The following is a 14069-nucleotide window of genomic DNA, read 5'->3' as shown; positions in this document are numbered from 1 at the left end:
GGGCAGCACCCTTTGGCATTGGCCTACCTGTGAATTCCTTTGATTTTGTACCTTCCTTGAGAAGACCACCTTCTGCATGCAATTCTGAAAAATGGGCTGATTTTTTAGACATTCCTGCTCACCCTGCCAAGCCTAGGTGCAAAAGTTGGGGCTCCTGCACCAGCACCCTATTCTCTCTGGAGCCTGGGTTGGCCTGGCACAAAGGATGATACGTGAGTGCCCAACAAACAGCAGAGACAAGTAAAGGGCCCTTCCCTCCAGGTGTCCACAAACAGCTGTGTTCACACTGGCTGTGATGGTCTCCTCGGAGCCTTTGCTGCTTCTGATCAGGGTCTAAACAGGTTGATACCTTTCAGGGCTGACCCCAGTCAAAGATCCTTTGGAAGGAGTCCAGGGAGGCCACCCCAACTCTTGAAACTCCCAAGCCATGCATCTCTGAGGATAGCTTCACCCTAGGGGGGCTCCTGCACCCACCACCGCTTTCCTGGAAGAGCCCTGGTGGCCCTCTAGCCGCTGGAAGAGAGCAGCCTACAGGTTGTCCTCTCTGCCTTTGCAGACTCCTCCTTCCAGCCTCTGGTTATTGAAAAAGTCCTGAATTAATGCCTTCCCTTCAGAAACAGTCTGGGTGTTGGAACCACCTGGGAGAGATCCCTGCGTGGGTGCCTGTGGAAACAGCCCATCACTCCCTAACTTATCCAGAGGCCCAGGTACCGGGAAGCTGCTCCTGCCCATGGGAGGGAAAGGGGTCCAAGGTGCTGTGCACGTTGCCCTGGAGCAGCTATTTGAAACTGCAGGACAGCCTGGCCAAGGATAAGCCTGTCTCCTGTTGCATCAGATGGTTCTCTGGGGACCAGAGCTAGGAGCCTCTGCCAGGTCTTTAAATAGCTGCCCCATTGATCTGGCCTCCCCGGCAGCACGGGCGGTGCTGGGTCAGTCTCCGTGTGGCACTCAGGTTTCCCTCCTGGGGGCTGGGGTCAAGCACCAGGTAATCGCACCGATGTCCCTCTGACCTGATGCTCCCCACAGGTGTCTCTTTGACCTGGGGGTGGGGAGGGAAGAGGCTTGGTCCCATCACTTCATCAGGAGTTGAACATAGCCCCCACTGCTTACCAGTGTCTGGGGATCGTGGGATGAGTGTTATTACCCTCAAAATATAGTTTACTTTCAGCAAATGGGATGGTGACAGTATGTTCCTGCAGGATTGTTATGAGGATTAAATGTACATAAAGTGCTTAATAGGGGACCTCAACTCAATAGACGGTTGTCTTCTCTTGCAGTTTCTTCCTGCTGCTGCTACTGCTTATAGTTATATATATATATTTATATATATATATATATATATATATCGTATGCTTATATATATCTTACATGCTTATGTACATTTTCTGCCCCACATCCCTATCTCCCCACCCTGGCCTTGTGACAAAACCACCACCATTTTATAAGAGACTGTAGCTTCTCCCCAAACTGATGGGAAAGTGAGTTTTTTAGATTGCCATCACACAACCAACGTTAGTCACTTTAGCTCAGCTGGAAAGGTAACGTCAAGTGAGAGGGACAGCCTAGTAACGGTTGTAGGCTCCTCCCATCTTCCGCATCCCAACTGCTAAAGAAGGTCACTTTCTCTTTAAATGCAAATTACCTCCTGCTAGCTCTACATCCATCTGCTCAGTTCCCTAGGAGGAGAGCGCTGAGGGCGGAGGGAACGGCACGGAAACCCCACTCCAGACCCCACACCTCCAGGTCAGTTGCCCCCTTCCAGGGTGTGTGTGGGGGGTGCGGAACGTCCTGGGTCTGAGGCTTCGTTTCGGATCCTGGCTCCCCAGTTGAGCGATCCATTTGGCACGCGGTTTTGAAGACTGAGCATGGGAAATAGATTCCCAGGTGGCCCCCAGCCATTCCTGGGGAACAGGGGCTCCTGCTCCATTTCTTCTATCAAGTCCCTAATTGGGCCAAGCCACTGCAATGCAAGACAGAGGACGTGCTCTGGTCTCCCCCTCCACCACACCCCCCTGGGGCCGGCCAGCCAGGTGCCAGTTTGCCCCCAGTGGGCCCACCATCCCAGAGCACAGACCAAGGCTTGGTGGCGGCAGCCTGGAGCAGGCAGCTTGGGAGAACCCTTGGGAGGGCCTCCTCCAGGAGGACCTCCGCCGACCTGAGGCTTGGGGGGTGGAGCTGGCCTGGAGGCCGAGCAGTGCCAGCCACAGGCGCAGCCATTGTTGGAGGCCGAGGCAGCCAGCTGCTGGACCACCCAGCCCCCCACCCCCGGCTGCAGCTGAAGCGGAGCGGGGCCTTTCTGACCAGGGAGGGGGAAGAGGCGGGAAGCCCGTCCCAGAGAACTTCTGGGAGCTGCCTGATGTTTGAGGTTGGGGTGAGCGGAAGAGGAGGGATGCTGGCGTCTGAGTGGCAGGGTACCCACAGTGAGCCCCATCACCCATCCTCTGGTGTGACTGCCTGACACTGAAGTCTTCCCAGGTGCTCACGCACACCTCGGTCACCTCCCTTGCCGATGGGATTTGTCAGCATCTGCCTGGACAGCTGATTAAACACAAGAGAACCTAGTTAAGACACCCCTAATCGTCCACTGGCCTCCTGCCGGCTCACATCCACTCTGCCTCCCACTCCGTTTCCCCTGCCAGCTCCGCCCCGTCAGCTCCTGGGACAGGAAATCCCAGCAGCAGCAGGACAATCGTGTCTGGCCCAGCCCTTCCAGGCAGGGGCCAGGTTTTCAGGCCAGGGCTGGAGGGCAGGTGGGGGACCTGGGGTAGGCCCTGGAAGCTCCTTCAAATACAAATCCAAGGCCCTAGCAGGAAGGCGCTGGCATCCGGGCCCTGCCCATCCTGGACAGAGGAGAGGACCGAGACCCTGGCAGTTATGAGGGGGAAGTGGGAAGGTCCCAGGGCCCTTCCTTTGTGGCCTCAGGGGTGGCTGGGTGAAGTGATGGCTTTGCCTCTCGCTATCTCAGTGGGACCTGAGGTCCACCCGGGATCCAATGGAGGACAAGAAGAAGAAAAGGAGTCCCAAGCCTTGCCTGACCCAGCCAGCCCAGGCCCCTGGCACATTACGAAGGGTCCCTGTGCCCACCAGCCACAGCGGCTCCTTGGCCCTGGGACTCCCTCATCTGCCATCCCCCAAGCAGCGGGCCAAGTTCAAGAGGTGGGTACAGAAGGAAAACAGGTCAAGGAGGGAGGGACCGCAACTCTGGGCTGAGCCCTGTGGGAAGGTAAAGACAGCCTTAGCCTAAGCCTTAGCCTTAGCAACAGTTGATGCCTTCCCTGGGGCTGCCCCCACGGGCCACTGAGAGAAAACTCAGAGATGCTTCGGCCCCAGTCTCTGTCCTCAGGTATAGGGGAAAGGTCAGATGGGTGACTGGAATCTCCTCAGAACAGGCAGCGAGCGATGCCAGAAAGAGAGGCTGTAGGGCACTGGAAACAGAGAGAGAGAGAGAATGTCTAAGCTGAAGGACTTGCCTGACAGAAGTATGGAAGAAAAATATTGCCTGGAAGGTTCCCAGAACCACAGGTGTTTGGTGCTCTGGAGTGTCATAGAGCAGGAGATGGTAAAGGGAGACTCAGATGTACAATTTGAATTTTTGCTTAATTTTTCTAAATGATTGGGGATTTGCATTCTACCGTACAAGGTCTCCATGTTTGTTTCCCACAAAACACAAGGTGTTCTTTCTCCCATAACTGTGCCTCCCTGTGGTTTTGCATACTATCTGCCCGACAGATCCGTCTGGGGACAGCTGCAGGGGGGTGTCGCTGAAGCCCAGGGCTGGAGCAAGACCATTAGGAAATGCAACAGGAAAGGAGGGGGGCAGGCTGAGAAGGGTCCTTCAGGGTTATCCTGGGGACAGTGGAAAATTCAAAATCGTTTTGAGATAGAAGAGGAGCAGAAAGATATTTTGGGGAGAGGTGAGATGGCTGTCATGGCAATAAGGAGTAACTGTCCCCAGGGAGGATGAGTGATTCTCCCAGGGTCATGGGAGGAATGAGTGCAGGGCTCGGACAGAAGCCCCAAAGCCCCCCCTCCAGCCCTGGTTCTGGCTGAGTGTCACCTGAAGAAAAAGACTTCCTTCGACTCTTCTCCCTACCCTCCTCACCCACTTCCCAGTCCTGGCGCCCAGGGCAGGGCCAGAAGAGCCAACATCCATTTCTGTTTGGGAGTAGATAGGAAGATGAATTAGTGCATAGTCCGATGGCATGAAAACCTCCGGTACCTGGCCGCCCCCACCCTGTGACCTTGGTCATGCCCACCCCACCCAGGGCAGGCAAGGAGAAATGTCGCCCGGTGCTGGCCGGAAGTGGGGGCGGCTCTGCAGGCACGCCCTTGCAGCACTCCTTTCTGACCGAGGTGACCGACGTCTATGAGATGGAGGGGGGACTGCTGAACCTGCTCAATGATTTTCACTCAGGCCGGCTGCAGGCCTTTGGTGAGTCCCAGGGGCTGGACTGAGAGGGTGTGTGGGTGGGGCTGGAGGGCCTGGTCCCTGGGCCGCGGCTGGGGCCAAGGTCCCAAGCTGCTCCCAGGGCTCAGACAGGTGTTGTCCAGGGAAGGAATGCTCCTTTGAGCAGCTGGAGCACGTGCGGGAGATGCAGGAGAAGCTGGCCCGGTTGCACTTCAGCCTGGACGTGTGTGGGGAGGAGGAGGAGGAGGAGGAGGAAGAGGACGGGGTCACTGAGGGGCTGCCTGAGGAGCAGAAGAAGACGATGGCTGACCGCAACCTGGACCAGCTGCTTAGCAATGTGGGTCAGGGCTGGGGGCTTCTGTTCCTGGGGATACGATAGGGTGGGGGAGGTACATGATCCTAAGGCTATTCCTGGCCCCTGGGTGAAAAGCTGGGGGTGCATGGAGCGCCAACCCCTGCCAGAAGATGCCTCACAGAGCATCTGAGGTTTGGCCTGGTGCATCTCCTGACAGAAACCTCCTTTCCTCTCTGTTGACAGCTGGAAGATCTTAGTAATTCTATGTATCCTTTCCAGGGGGACCCTGCTGCGTGTATGTGTGTCACACCTCCCACAGATAAAATCAGTTTCCTTGTCCCCATCACCCTCTAGGAGTATTTACAATAAAACCAACATCTCCCCCTTCTTGTCCTACTGAAGCAGCATTAGCCACAAGATGCCTCCCACGCAGACTTCTCCCGACTATCAGGAGAAAGATAGTTATAGGGAATGTGATTTATCTACTTATGAAGATCCTTGCAAGCGAGGCCCCTGGCTGGCTTAGTCGGTAGAGCTTCAGACTCTTGATCTCTAGCGCTGTGAATTTGATCCCCATGTTGGGTACAGGGATTACTTAAAAATAAAACCCTTTTAGTTACACTAGTGAAAAAAAAATTTTTAAAAGAGAGTTAGAGGGGTGAGCAGAGGGAGAGGGAGAGAATCTTAAGCAAGCTCCATGCCCAGGGCAGAGCTCCCTGCAGGGCTCCATCTCACAACCCTGAGATCATGACCTGAGCAGAAATCAAGAGTCCCACCCTTCACTGACTAAGCCACCCCGGCGCCCCCAAAATAAAATCTTTAAAAGAAAATCTTTGCCAGTACTTTAGCTGACACCAATCCATGGCAAAAGTTTGCTGTCTTCCTACTCTTTTGACATTGAATAATTATTTTCACTGATTTAGATTATCTCCCCAGCTAGTCTCAGCCAGAAATAGTGCGGGTGGATGTACCTGCACGATCTAGACCCAAAGAGGAGGGAGTAAACCACCTAGCAAGAAGGGCGGGTGTGGACTGCCACCTGGACCATGGATCACCCGAGCCCTCCGACCCCGCCCCTTTGTGCGGTTCGGAAAACTAAGCCAATGCAGGATGGGCAGACAGGGCTGGAAAGACAGGGATCCAAAGCATCGCAATCCTTGACTGACTGGCACAGACAGAAGCTGCACCTGGCCGAGAATGCCGAACCCGAGGAGCAGTCAGCTGTATAGGTGTCGGACCCAGGCCCAGACTGCTCCTCCCATCCCCTTCAAACTGTGACTTTTTACGGACTCGATCGGGAATTCCGCGGCCCCCCAGGTGCTACGGGGGAGGGGGGCACTGGATGGAATTAAACCAGAAAGAAAGAAAGAGACACCGGCTCCGTGTGCTTCCTCCCCTCTTTGCGCCTTCACTTGGAGAAGGCCCCCAGAACCCGGAGTCACCCCTGCGCGACACACCGGTTTGGACGGTCCCGCTCGGCGTGGCGGGGTGTGGGGCTGGAATTCCCAGCGCGGCTCTGGGAGTGGGAATTGGGAACCCGCGACCAGGTAGCTGCGGCGGAAGATGGTTGCCTTGGAGACGGCAGGGGCGGGGCCGCGCGCGGCGCGAACTAGTGACGCAACTGGCGGCGCCCGTCAGCGGCGGGTCTGTTGGTGCCGGGATGGAGCAGGAGCGGTTGATTCGGAGGGTCTCGGTGCTGCAGGTGCGGAGCGGGTCCAGGGCGCACGAGTCGCACCACGGGATCTCGGATTGGGACCTTCGAACGAGAGAAGGCTACTACGTTCAGTCACCTACCCTCGTGCCCGCCTCTGGAGTTACCGAACCACCCCCACCACCCTGAAGAATGCTGGGACCCACGGACCCCCACAGGCCTTCCACCCCCACCATACGCTCCTGCGGGATCCAGGAAGTGGCGGGAAGGGCCTTAAATTCAAGAGGGGGAGCTAGTCCGCCATCCTTCCTTGAACCCCCGGGGACTGTCCTGACGTACAGCGTCACCTATCCTTTTCCCGTTTCCAGGTCCCCTCGTAGTCACTGAGACGACCTCTCCAGGAAAATCCTCAAAATGCCCCCACTTCTGCAGTGATGAGCATTTTCTTTCGCCTTTATTCTCCACGTCAGGCCTGCGTCCGGGGCTTCTTGGTCCGACGCCACTTCCAGAGTCTGCGAGCTGAGTATGAGGCTGTTGTACGAGAAATCGAGGGTGATCTGGGCACGCTTCAATGGACAGAGGGCTGGATTCCCAGGCCCCAGTTCCTCCCAGAGGTAGTACACACCCGGTGGAAGAAGGGAGGGGTAGGAGGGACCTGGGGAGGGGCTTCAAGGAAATGGTAGAATCCACCCTTCCTGCTGACAAGCTTTTCTCAGTGGAAGACTCCACTCCCCACATTCCAATCCTTAATCCTTACCACCTTGTATGCTAAATCTTGGCACCCACATATTTGGAGGCTTTAGCTGTGAGGTTCTCATACTTGTGATTTCTCAGAAGGCAAAATCCCATCGGACCCAGAAACCCCAAGGGAGGGCACCAAATCCAGGGCAGGAACTGCGGAGCAGCTTCTCATGTACAGAACCTGAGAGAGAAGCTGTCTTGGGGGAAGTGATGCTGAAGAAGTCAGGAGAGAGCTCCGCAAACTCGGGGAGCCTTCTCTGCAGAGGTGACAGCCCCTGGCCTCAGGAGGAGCACAGCAGGAAAGCCAGGAATCCCAGCCAAAGGGAGATCAGAGAAGCATCAAGGATGGAGAGCCCAGGTACCTCTGTGCCTCGATTCAGGGCAAGCCCCTGACCTGCTCTGGGCCTCAGCTTTCCCATCTGAAAAGTGAAAGGCTTGTGCTCCATAAGCTGCATCCCTCTCTTTCTTCCCAGTGCCTGGTTAAGGGCAACTCAGGGGTGGGCAGAGGGAGGGTGCCAGGGCTTAAGGGTGGCCAGGCCTAGTGTGTACCCCTAAAGCCTTCTCCCCTTTTTCTTCCCTCCTTTGCAGAAGCTGCGGGTCCAGGACTGCCCCTCAGCCAGACTGAGCTCCAGGAGCTCCAGTACCACCACAACCACTTGGCCATGGAACTGCTGTGGCTACAACAGGCCATCAATAGCCGTAAGGAGGTAGGCACTCCCTTGGAGCCCTGCCAAGGGTGGGGGTTAGGGAAAAGCCTCCTGCTCTGTGCTCAAGCAGTCCTGCCTGATACAGTGTCTATTCTCTTCCCCAACAGTACCTAATTCTCAAACAAACACTGACATCCCCAGAGACCAGCCAGCCCAGAGACAAGCCCAGCGTGTGCTCAGACCACAGGGCACAGACCTGTGAGAGGGCCAGGTCACAAACAAGCCCGCCACTGAAAAGCCAGTCCTACCGAGACAGGACCGCTAGTGAGCCAGACCATGTGGATGACTGTTGGAGGCTCAGATCCCCACCACACAAGTGCCCAGAAAGACTGGCCACTACAGATAAAACCGCTGATGGGGTCAAGTACAGGGACCCATGTTGCAGGAAGGCCGGGCCACAGCTGCTCACACCATCAGATAACCGGGCCTTAGAGAACAGGCTCACCGAGGAGCCAGACTATGGGGAGCAGATCTTTGGACGGACCTGCCCACAGCCGACAACTGTTCTGGATGACCACACCCCCCAAGGCCTCAAACCTAAGGGCTACTCTTCCGAAAAGGCCAGGACCCGGGTGCCCACACTCTGTGAAGACCCAGATATTGAGGACATGTCTCCCAGGAGGTCAGAATACAGAAAGCCTGATTGCCAAAGAGCTAGGCCACGGAAGTTGGACTTCTCAGAGGACCGTGGCATCTGGGAGGAGACCTCGGCAGAACGTGGTGGCCAGGGTCTCTGGAAGACTAAACCACCTAAGGGCCAGCTCCCTAGAGAGAATTCTCTAGGGACAGAACCTCCAATGAACCTAGCCACGAGGAAGGGAAAAACCAGAGGACTGTACCATGGCGATGAAGACCGCCTGAGAAACCATCTCTGACAGGGTCAACCCACATGGGAGAGGACCACTGGAGTGGCAGGCCGTGGAAAACAGGACCACTAGGCTAGGCCCTGGGCAGCCAGGGAAAGACCAGGTTCCAAAGAGGGTGTGCTATGGAAGGGCGTTGAGGGAGGCAGGGCCTCATCCTTGCTCCCTGGTACCAGCACTTCTTTTGCCCTTGGCTGTTGGTGGCTATTGGGGCCAAGAGAAGCTGGAGCGAAGAGCTGCTCCAGTATAGGGAGGGGAGGAAGAAGGACATTCTTTCATCCTCGCCTGTGGCTTAATCCAGTTTTTGGGACAGGGAATTTCCTGGCGTTAAGTTAAGTAGGGAACCTGATGGAGAATAAAGGTTTTTCATGGATTCTGTACCTGGTTGCATTCATCTTCTGCCTCTGTTCAGCGTAGACCTGGGCCCTCCTGTTCCTTTCCTGCTGGCATGCGGCATCTTCCCCGGGGCAGGTTGGGAGCCGCGGTCCATGGGGCAGATGGGCCATCCTTGAGAACAGTCCCCAAAGCGGATCCTCCTTTGAGCTCAGCCCTTGGGCTGTGGGGTGGCAGGGAGCTTCTGAGGATCTTCCCTCTATCCAGGATTAGAACCTCTGTGCTTCGGTGCACTCTCCACCACTGCCTTTCTCACTGAGGCCCGGGGTCTTCCTCCCAGTATAGTGATCAGACCCACCCAGCTCTCAGCGAGGCCCCGACAAGGGCCAGCTGGATGAGACCCTGAAGGCCAACACGTGCTCCTGCAGTCTCTCCCCACCTTTCTTGGTGAAGGGGCGGGCAGGACTCCACTTCCGACTGGCACTGCTCCCAGCCTGCCTCAGTTGCCTGGCAACGGCTCCGCGTCTCTTGCTGAGGACACACGATGGCGGGTGGTAGCAATCCAGCAGCCAAGAGGGTGGTGATATACCGGAACGGGGACCCCTTCTCCCCAGGTCGCCAGCTGGTGGTGAGCCAACGCCGCTTCCCCACCCTGGAGACCTTCCTCCGCGAGGTGACCTCGACTGTGCAGGCCCCAGTGGCTGTGCGGGCCCTCTATACGCCTCGGGGTGGCCACCCTGTCACAGACCTGGCCGACCTGCAGAATGGAGGGCAGTATGTGGCTGCCGGCTTCGAAAGATTCCGCAAGCTGAGGTGAGTGGCCCAGGGCGGGTCGTATTCAGTTGTATTCGTGCTCAGTGCTTGCTGCATGTGCAGGCACCGTGCATGTTCCCTTCTGGAAGGCAGCAGCCCCACGCAGGGCGTGGTCTTATCCCTACTCTTCAGAATGGGAAATCAAGACAGGCTGAGTAACCTGCCTCAGAGTCCGCAAGTCACAAATAGTGGAGCCACAGCTCTGGGAGAAGCAGGACATCGATGTTTATGCCCATCACAGTCAGGACCAGCCTGCAAGAATGTTCTGCAGGTGGAGCCCCTTTTTCCAAAGGCTCTTCTTGATTGGTTCCTCTACCACCACCATCACCAAACGCTAACTCCATCCCTCACTTCCTCCCTGCTGTGATCAAGCATCCTGCGCTCTCCCGGGCCCGGGGTCATCTCCCTCTGTGGGGTGCAGCCATGCCTTCCAAGTTGGGAGAAGAATTTTGAGTATCTGAGCTTCCAACTCAGATCTGGCCTCCAGGTGCTACTCAGCTGTCCCCTGGCGTTCCTTGTAAGGAGCAAGGGGTGGGAAGCCAGAGAGACTTAGAATCCGGGCTCTGTCACTTACTTCCGTATTACTGTAGGCTCGTAACTTTCTCCATCTCACAGAAAATGAGATAAAACCTCATGAATGAGAGAATTTCTGAGCTACAGTATGATGCTGAGTGAATTAGTTTCTCTTGACCTTTAACCTTAACGGCTTGTGTCTGAGCCCCCAGTCCAAATAGTCTGCCTGATGCCAGGCCCTAAGGCAGGTTCAAGGGCCAGCATCTGTTTCTGGACAGATGTCTTAAGACTATCCAGGTGGGAAGGGATACCTGGTAAGCTGCACCCTAGACACTCACTCTGGCAGCTACCAGGGGAGTACGGTCCCACGCTCCCCCAGATGACCTGTAACCTTTCTGCCCTTATAGCTATTTACCCCCCGGACAGAAGGATCCAGGTGGGAAGAGCAGCAGACTACCAGTGAGTCTTGGGGGAGGCTGGCCTCCAGCCCTCTGTCTTCTCACCTCTCTTAGGATTGCCCCCCGATTTCGTCTGGGAAGCCAGGGGCTCTGGAAACAACAGGATCTGTCAGGTCCATGGGGGAGGGCACTCTCCACATCCACTCTGGAGCGCCAGCTGCTACCCTCCCTGGGGTACAGGGTTTCAAGACTAACCCTTGCTCCTCACCCAGCCTGTTACTTTATCTCCAGGTTGTGGTCCCCAAAGGAAAGAGGAAGCTGTAAAACATATGGGGCAAAGGGATGGGCAGAATGTGACTTTGGAGAGGTAGAAGTTTCCTTTGGTGAAAGGTGTGATTCATCCTATCCCTCCTGGCCCCCTCCTTCACTCATCCTACCCGCTTGGACTGACCCACCCGTAGCCAAAGGCCTCAACTCTCTCCTGATCTGAGGGCCTGACTTGGGTTTCAGGGTCCTCCTGTGACTCACCACCCAGGGGATGGGACCCTTGGACCGCGACCACTTGCATGTTCCCCCTGTTATATTCGGTGAGTGCTAGTGTTGGGGGAGCAGAAACAGATTTTGTTTCAGTAAGACCAAGAAAATGTGGGTGGGTTTGTTCCAGGAGCCCCTGGTCACTGGTGGGGATAGAAAAAGTGCCAGCATGCTTGATGGGTGAAAACGGACCGATGCCCCCGTTCTTAGACCATCTCCGGCCCTGTGCTGCCCTTCATCCTCTCATGTGTGGGAAGTTCTGGGCTCTCTTCTCCTTACCAGACCACTCTTTGTCTCAGTGTGTTCAGGAACGGGGACCTGGTAAGTCCCCCATTTAGCCTGAAGTTGCCCCAGGCTGCTGGCGAGGACTGGGAAGCCGTGTTGAAGCTCCTGACTGAGAAAGCCAAACTGCGGGCTGGGGCTGTGTGCAAGTGAGTGCGGGGCCCCGGGGAGGCCCACGGGGGCCCGTGGAGGGAGGCTCCCTGCTGGTTCCCGCTGTCCTTGTGCTTCCTCAAATGGGACTTCCTTCTGTGTCACAGGGAGGGGTCCCTCCACTGAGCCCCTGGAGCAGGGTGGAGCCGAGGTGACTGGCCCAGGTGCCTGGAGGGTCAGCAGCCAATGGAGTAGCCGCGCCCAGCCCATCCTAGTCTGCCGAGTACGCAGACGCATCTTGTCCACCAGTCTTTACCCACCTACGTCTCTCCCCCAGACTCTGCACCCTGGAGGGGCTCCCGCTGTCAGCAAGAGACGTTCTGATGCATGGCCATTATTATGTGGCGGTCGGAGAGGAGGAGTTCAAGGCCCTCCCCTATCTGGAGCTGCTGGTGCCCAGCCCTTCTCTGCCCAGGGGCTGCTGGTATGGGCGGAGGGGCAGCAGGGTAGAGCGGAAGAAGCGACCCGGATCCCATGCCTGCTCTACCTACCACAAGCCCTTTTTCTTCATTGCAGGCACCCCCCAGACCCAAAGTCTAAGCCCCACAAGCCGCAGGTAGGTGACGGGGGAGACCGTGGAAGGCAGGACAGGAGGGGGTGACTGGCTGGCCTCTCCTCCAGCTCAGGCTCTCACCACACGCCTTGTGGAACAGAGGTTACATTCCCGTTTCTCGGAGGAGACAGGTTCACAGGCGTGGAGTCAGCTGCTCAGGGTGACACAGGTCTTGAGTGGCAAGGGCCAAACCGGAAGCTGGTATAAGAGACAGCTCAACTCGGCTCGACAAAGACCTGTGGACTCTGCTGGCCAGGCAGGCCGCTGGGGAGAGCAAACTGGCCTCTGGCATAGCGGGGCCCAGCTCCCCCGCTGATCCCAGGCCTGAGCCCTCCCAAGAAATGAGCCACTGAGCACTGGGCGGGGGTTGGGGGACACGGCCTGGCTTCACTGGGCTTCTTGGGTGCCAGGCACCAGTGGCTCTGTCCCTGGATAAGGCAGCCTGATGGGAAGAGGGAGGCAGGAGGGAGGACACAGGCTGTGAAGACAGATGGCGTCTCTCCCAAGCTCCCACAAGCACCCAGGGCATTCAAGCTTGGCCTGGCAGGAGAGAAGAACAATCATCACCCACAGTCCAAGCCCAATATGCCCTCTACAGGCCCAGGGTCACAGGGCACAGGCACCCCAGCCCTCTCCAAAGGAGCCGAGCCCCACTGAGCCATCTGCCTTCTATGCCAGACCCCAGCAGGCCATTCAGCCAAGCAGCAGGCTCCCCACGCTCTCATTTCCATCAGGTGAGGGGACCCTGGGCCCTTCTCACCCACCCTCTGACAGTGACACAGAATGGCCCCTGCTGTTGTGGGAGACGCAGAATGCCCAGGGACAGAGCTGGCCTTGACCTCAGCACAGATCCTTCCTGCTGCCCCATGGGCGCACACCGTCCCTGACTGCCATGCAGGGAGCTGGCAATATGAAAGGAGGCATAGGGAGACTTCAGGGTGGGATTTGGAAGGGATGGGGGCCAAAGGCCTGCCTCGGAGCTACCCTGCCAGCCTCCAAGGTAGTGGGGACCGTGGAGCAAGGCTCGGGGGAGGGGAAGGGGCTGGGAGAGAAGAGCAAGGGCTCCTCGGGCTGGGCATCCGCTGACACTGCCTCCCTCATCAGGAGTCAAGGGAGTGTATGAGGCTTCCCACCCAAGAAGGGAGACCGCAGGGGCCCAGGAAGTGGCAGATGACGAAGACACCTGCACGGAGGAACCTTTGGATCAGGTGGGCAGGGGCTGGAAGCAGTATGTTGGTTCAGGGGCTGTGAGCTGGAACGGCAGCCCAGGGTCCCAGGAGAGCTCCCCCCTTGGGACTGTGAGCCGATGTAACTCTTCAAGCCTGACCTCCTACCTGGTTAAGCAAGAGGGCAGATCTGAAGTTGTAAAGTCTCTTCCTTTCCACGGGTCAGAAATTTCAGCCGAGGGCAGAGGCGACAAGGGGTGCTAATGCTCTGGTCTGTATGGCTTTCTGCCTCCTCCAGGGGACAGCACAGATGGTGGACGAGGCCCTGGGCCTGGAAAAGCAGCCTGGGGCTGGGGCAGCAGTCTCAGCCTCAACCCTGTCTCTGCCATCCTGGGAGCCAGCAGCTCTGGCCAGGAACTGGGACGGCCACTCTGCAGCCTGTTCCAGGGGACCCAGCGCTGCCCCTGGGCTCACAGGATACCTGGCAGCCCCCTCGGCCCCGCCCCACTCTTCTGCTCCTAAACCTACAGCCCGGTCTTCTCTTCCTTCGGAGCTGGGCAGCCCTAGCCGTGGAGGCCATGTTCCCATGGGGTTCTCCGGCTAGAGACAGGAGGAGCGTGCCAAGCTTGGGGGAGACGCTACAACCATGGGAGCAGGCGTCC

The 14069-nt window shown here is 57.2% G+C and overlaps 3 protein-coding genes across 3 annotated transcripts; all 3 read left to right on the top strand.

The window, feature by feature from the left end:
- Nucleotides 1-1344: 1344 nt before the first annotated feature.
- On the top strand, nt 1345-6060 carry CCDC28B (coiled-coil domain containing 28B). Its single transcript, XM_080801297.1, has 6 exons — nt 1345-1743; nt 2966-3156; nt 4266-4432; nt 4552-4745; nt 4947-4969; nt 5878-6060. The coding sequence occupies exons 2-6, from the start codon at nt 2993-2995 to the stop codon at nt 5930-5932; spliced, it is 603 nt and encodes a 200-aa protein (XP_080657423.1). The 5' UTR covers nt 1345-1743; nt 2966-2992; the 3' UTR covers nt 5933-6060.
- A 291-nt stretch (nt 6061-6351) lies between these two features.
- Nucleotides 6352-8832, top strand: IQCC (IQ motif containing C). The gene is given in 6 exon segments (XM_080801296.1): nt 6352-6405; nt 6825-6968; nt 7189-7453; nt 7684-7802; nt 7910-8576; nt 8579-8832. Coding segments are annotated over 6 exon segments (1311 nt in total). The 5' UTR covers nt 6352-6363; the 3' UTR covers nt 8653-8832.
- A 710-nt stretch (nt 8833-9542) lies between these two features.
- On the top strand, nt 9543-14011 carry DCDC2B (doublecortin domain containing 2B; the record flags this gene model as incomplete). Its single annotated transcript, XM_080801719.1, has 9 exons — nt 9543-9811; nt 10732-10783; nt 11233-11309; nt 11556-11687; nt 11966-12112; nt 12205-12244; nt 12840-12975; nt 13346-13449; nt 13706-14011. 9 exons carry the CDS (start codon nt 9543-9545, stop codon nt 14009-14011), a joined length of 1263 nt encoding a protein of 420 aa, XP_080657845.1.
- Between the last annotated feature and the right edge of the window lie 58 nt (nt 14012-14069).

Source organism: Martes martes (assembly GCF_963455335.1).
Source record: "Martes martes genome assembly, chromosome: 4".
Taxonomy (NCBI): domain Eukaryota; kingdom Metazoa; phylum Chordata; class Mammalia; order Carnivora; family Mustelidae; genus Martes; species Martes martes.
Note: the sequence above shows the minus strand (reverse complement) of the source record. Positions and strands in the feature narration are given on the sequence as shown.

What these genes read in the sequence shown, in the direction of transcription:
- CCDC28B (XM_080801297.1), top strand. Translation starts at nt 2,993, where the DNA reads ATGGAGGACAAGAAGAAGAAAAGGAGTCCCAAGCCTTGCCTGACCCAG. An exon ending in AGGCCGGCTGCAGGCCTTTG is followed by an intron (nt 4,433 to 4,551) that starts GTGAGTCCCAGG and finishes GGTGTTGTCCAG; the next exon opens with GGAAGGAATGCTCCTTTGAG. An exon ending in GAAGATCTTAGTAATTCTAT is followed by an intron (nt 4,970 to 5,877) that starts GTATCCTTTCCA and finishes TGACTGGCACAG; the next exon opens with ACAGAAGCTGCACCTGGCCG.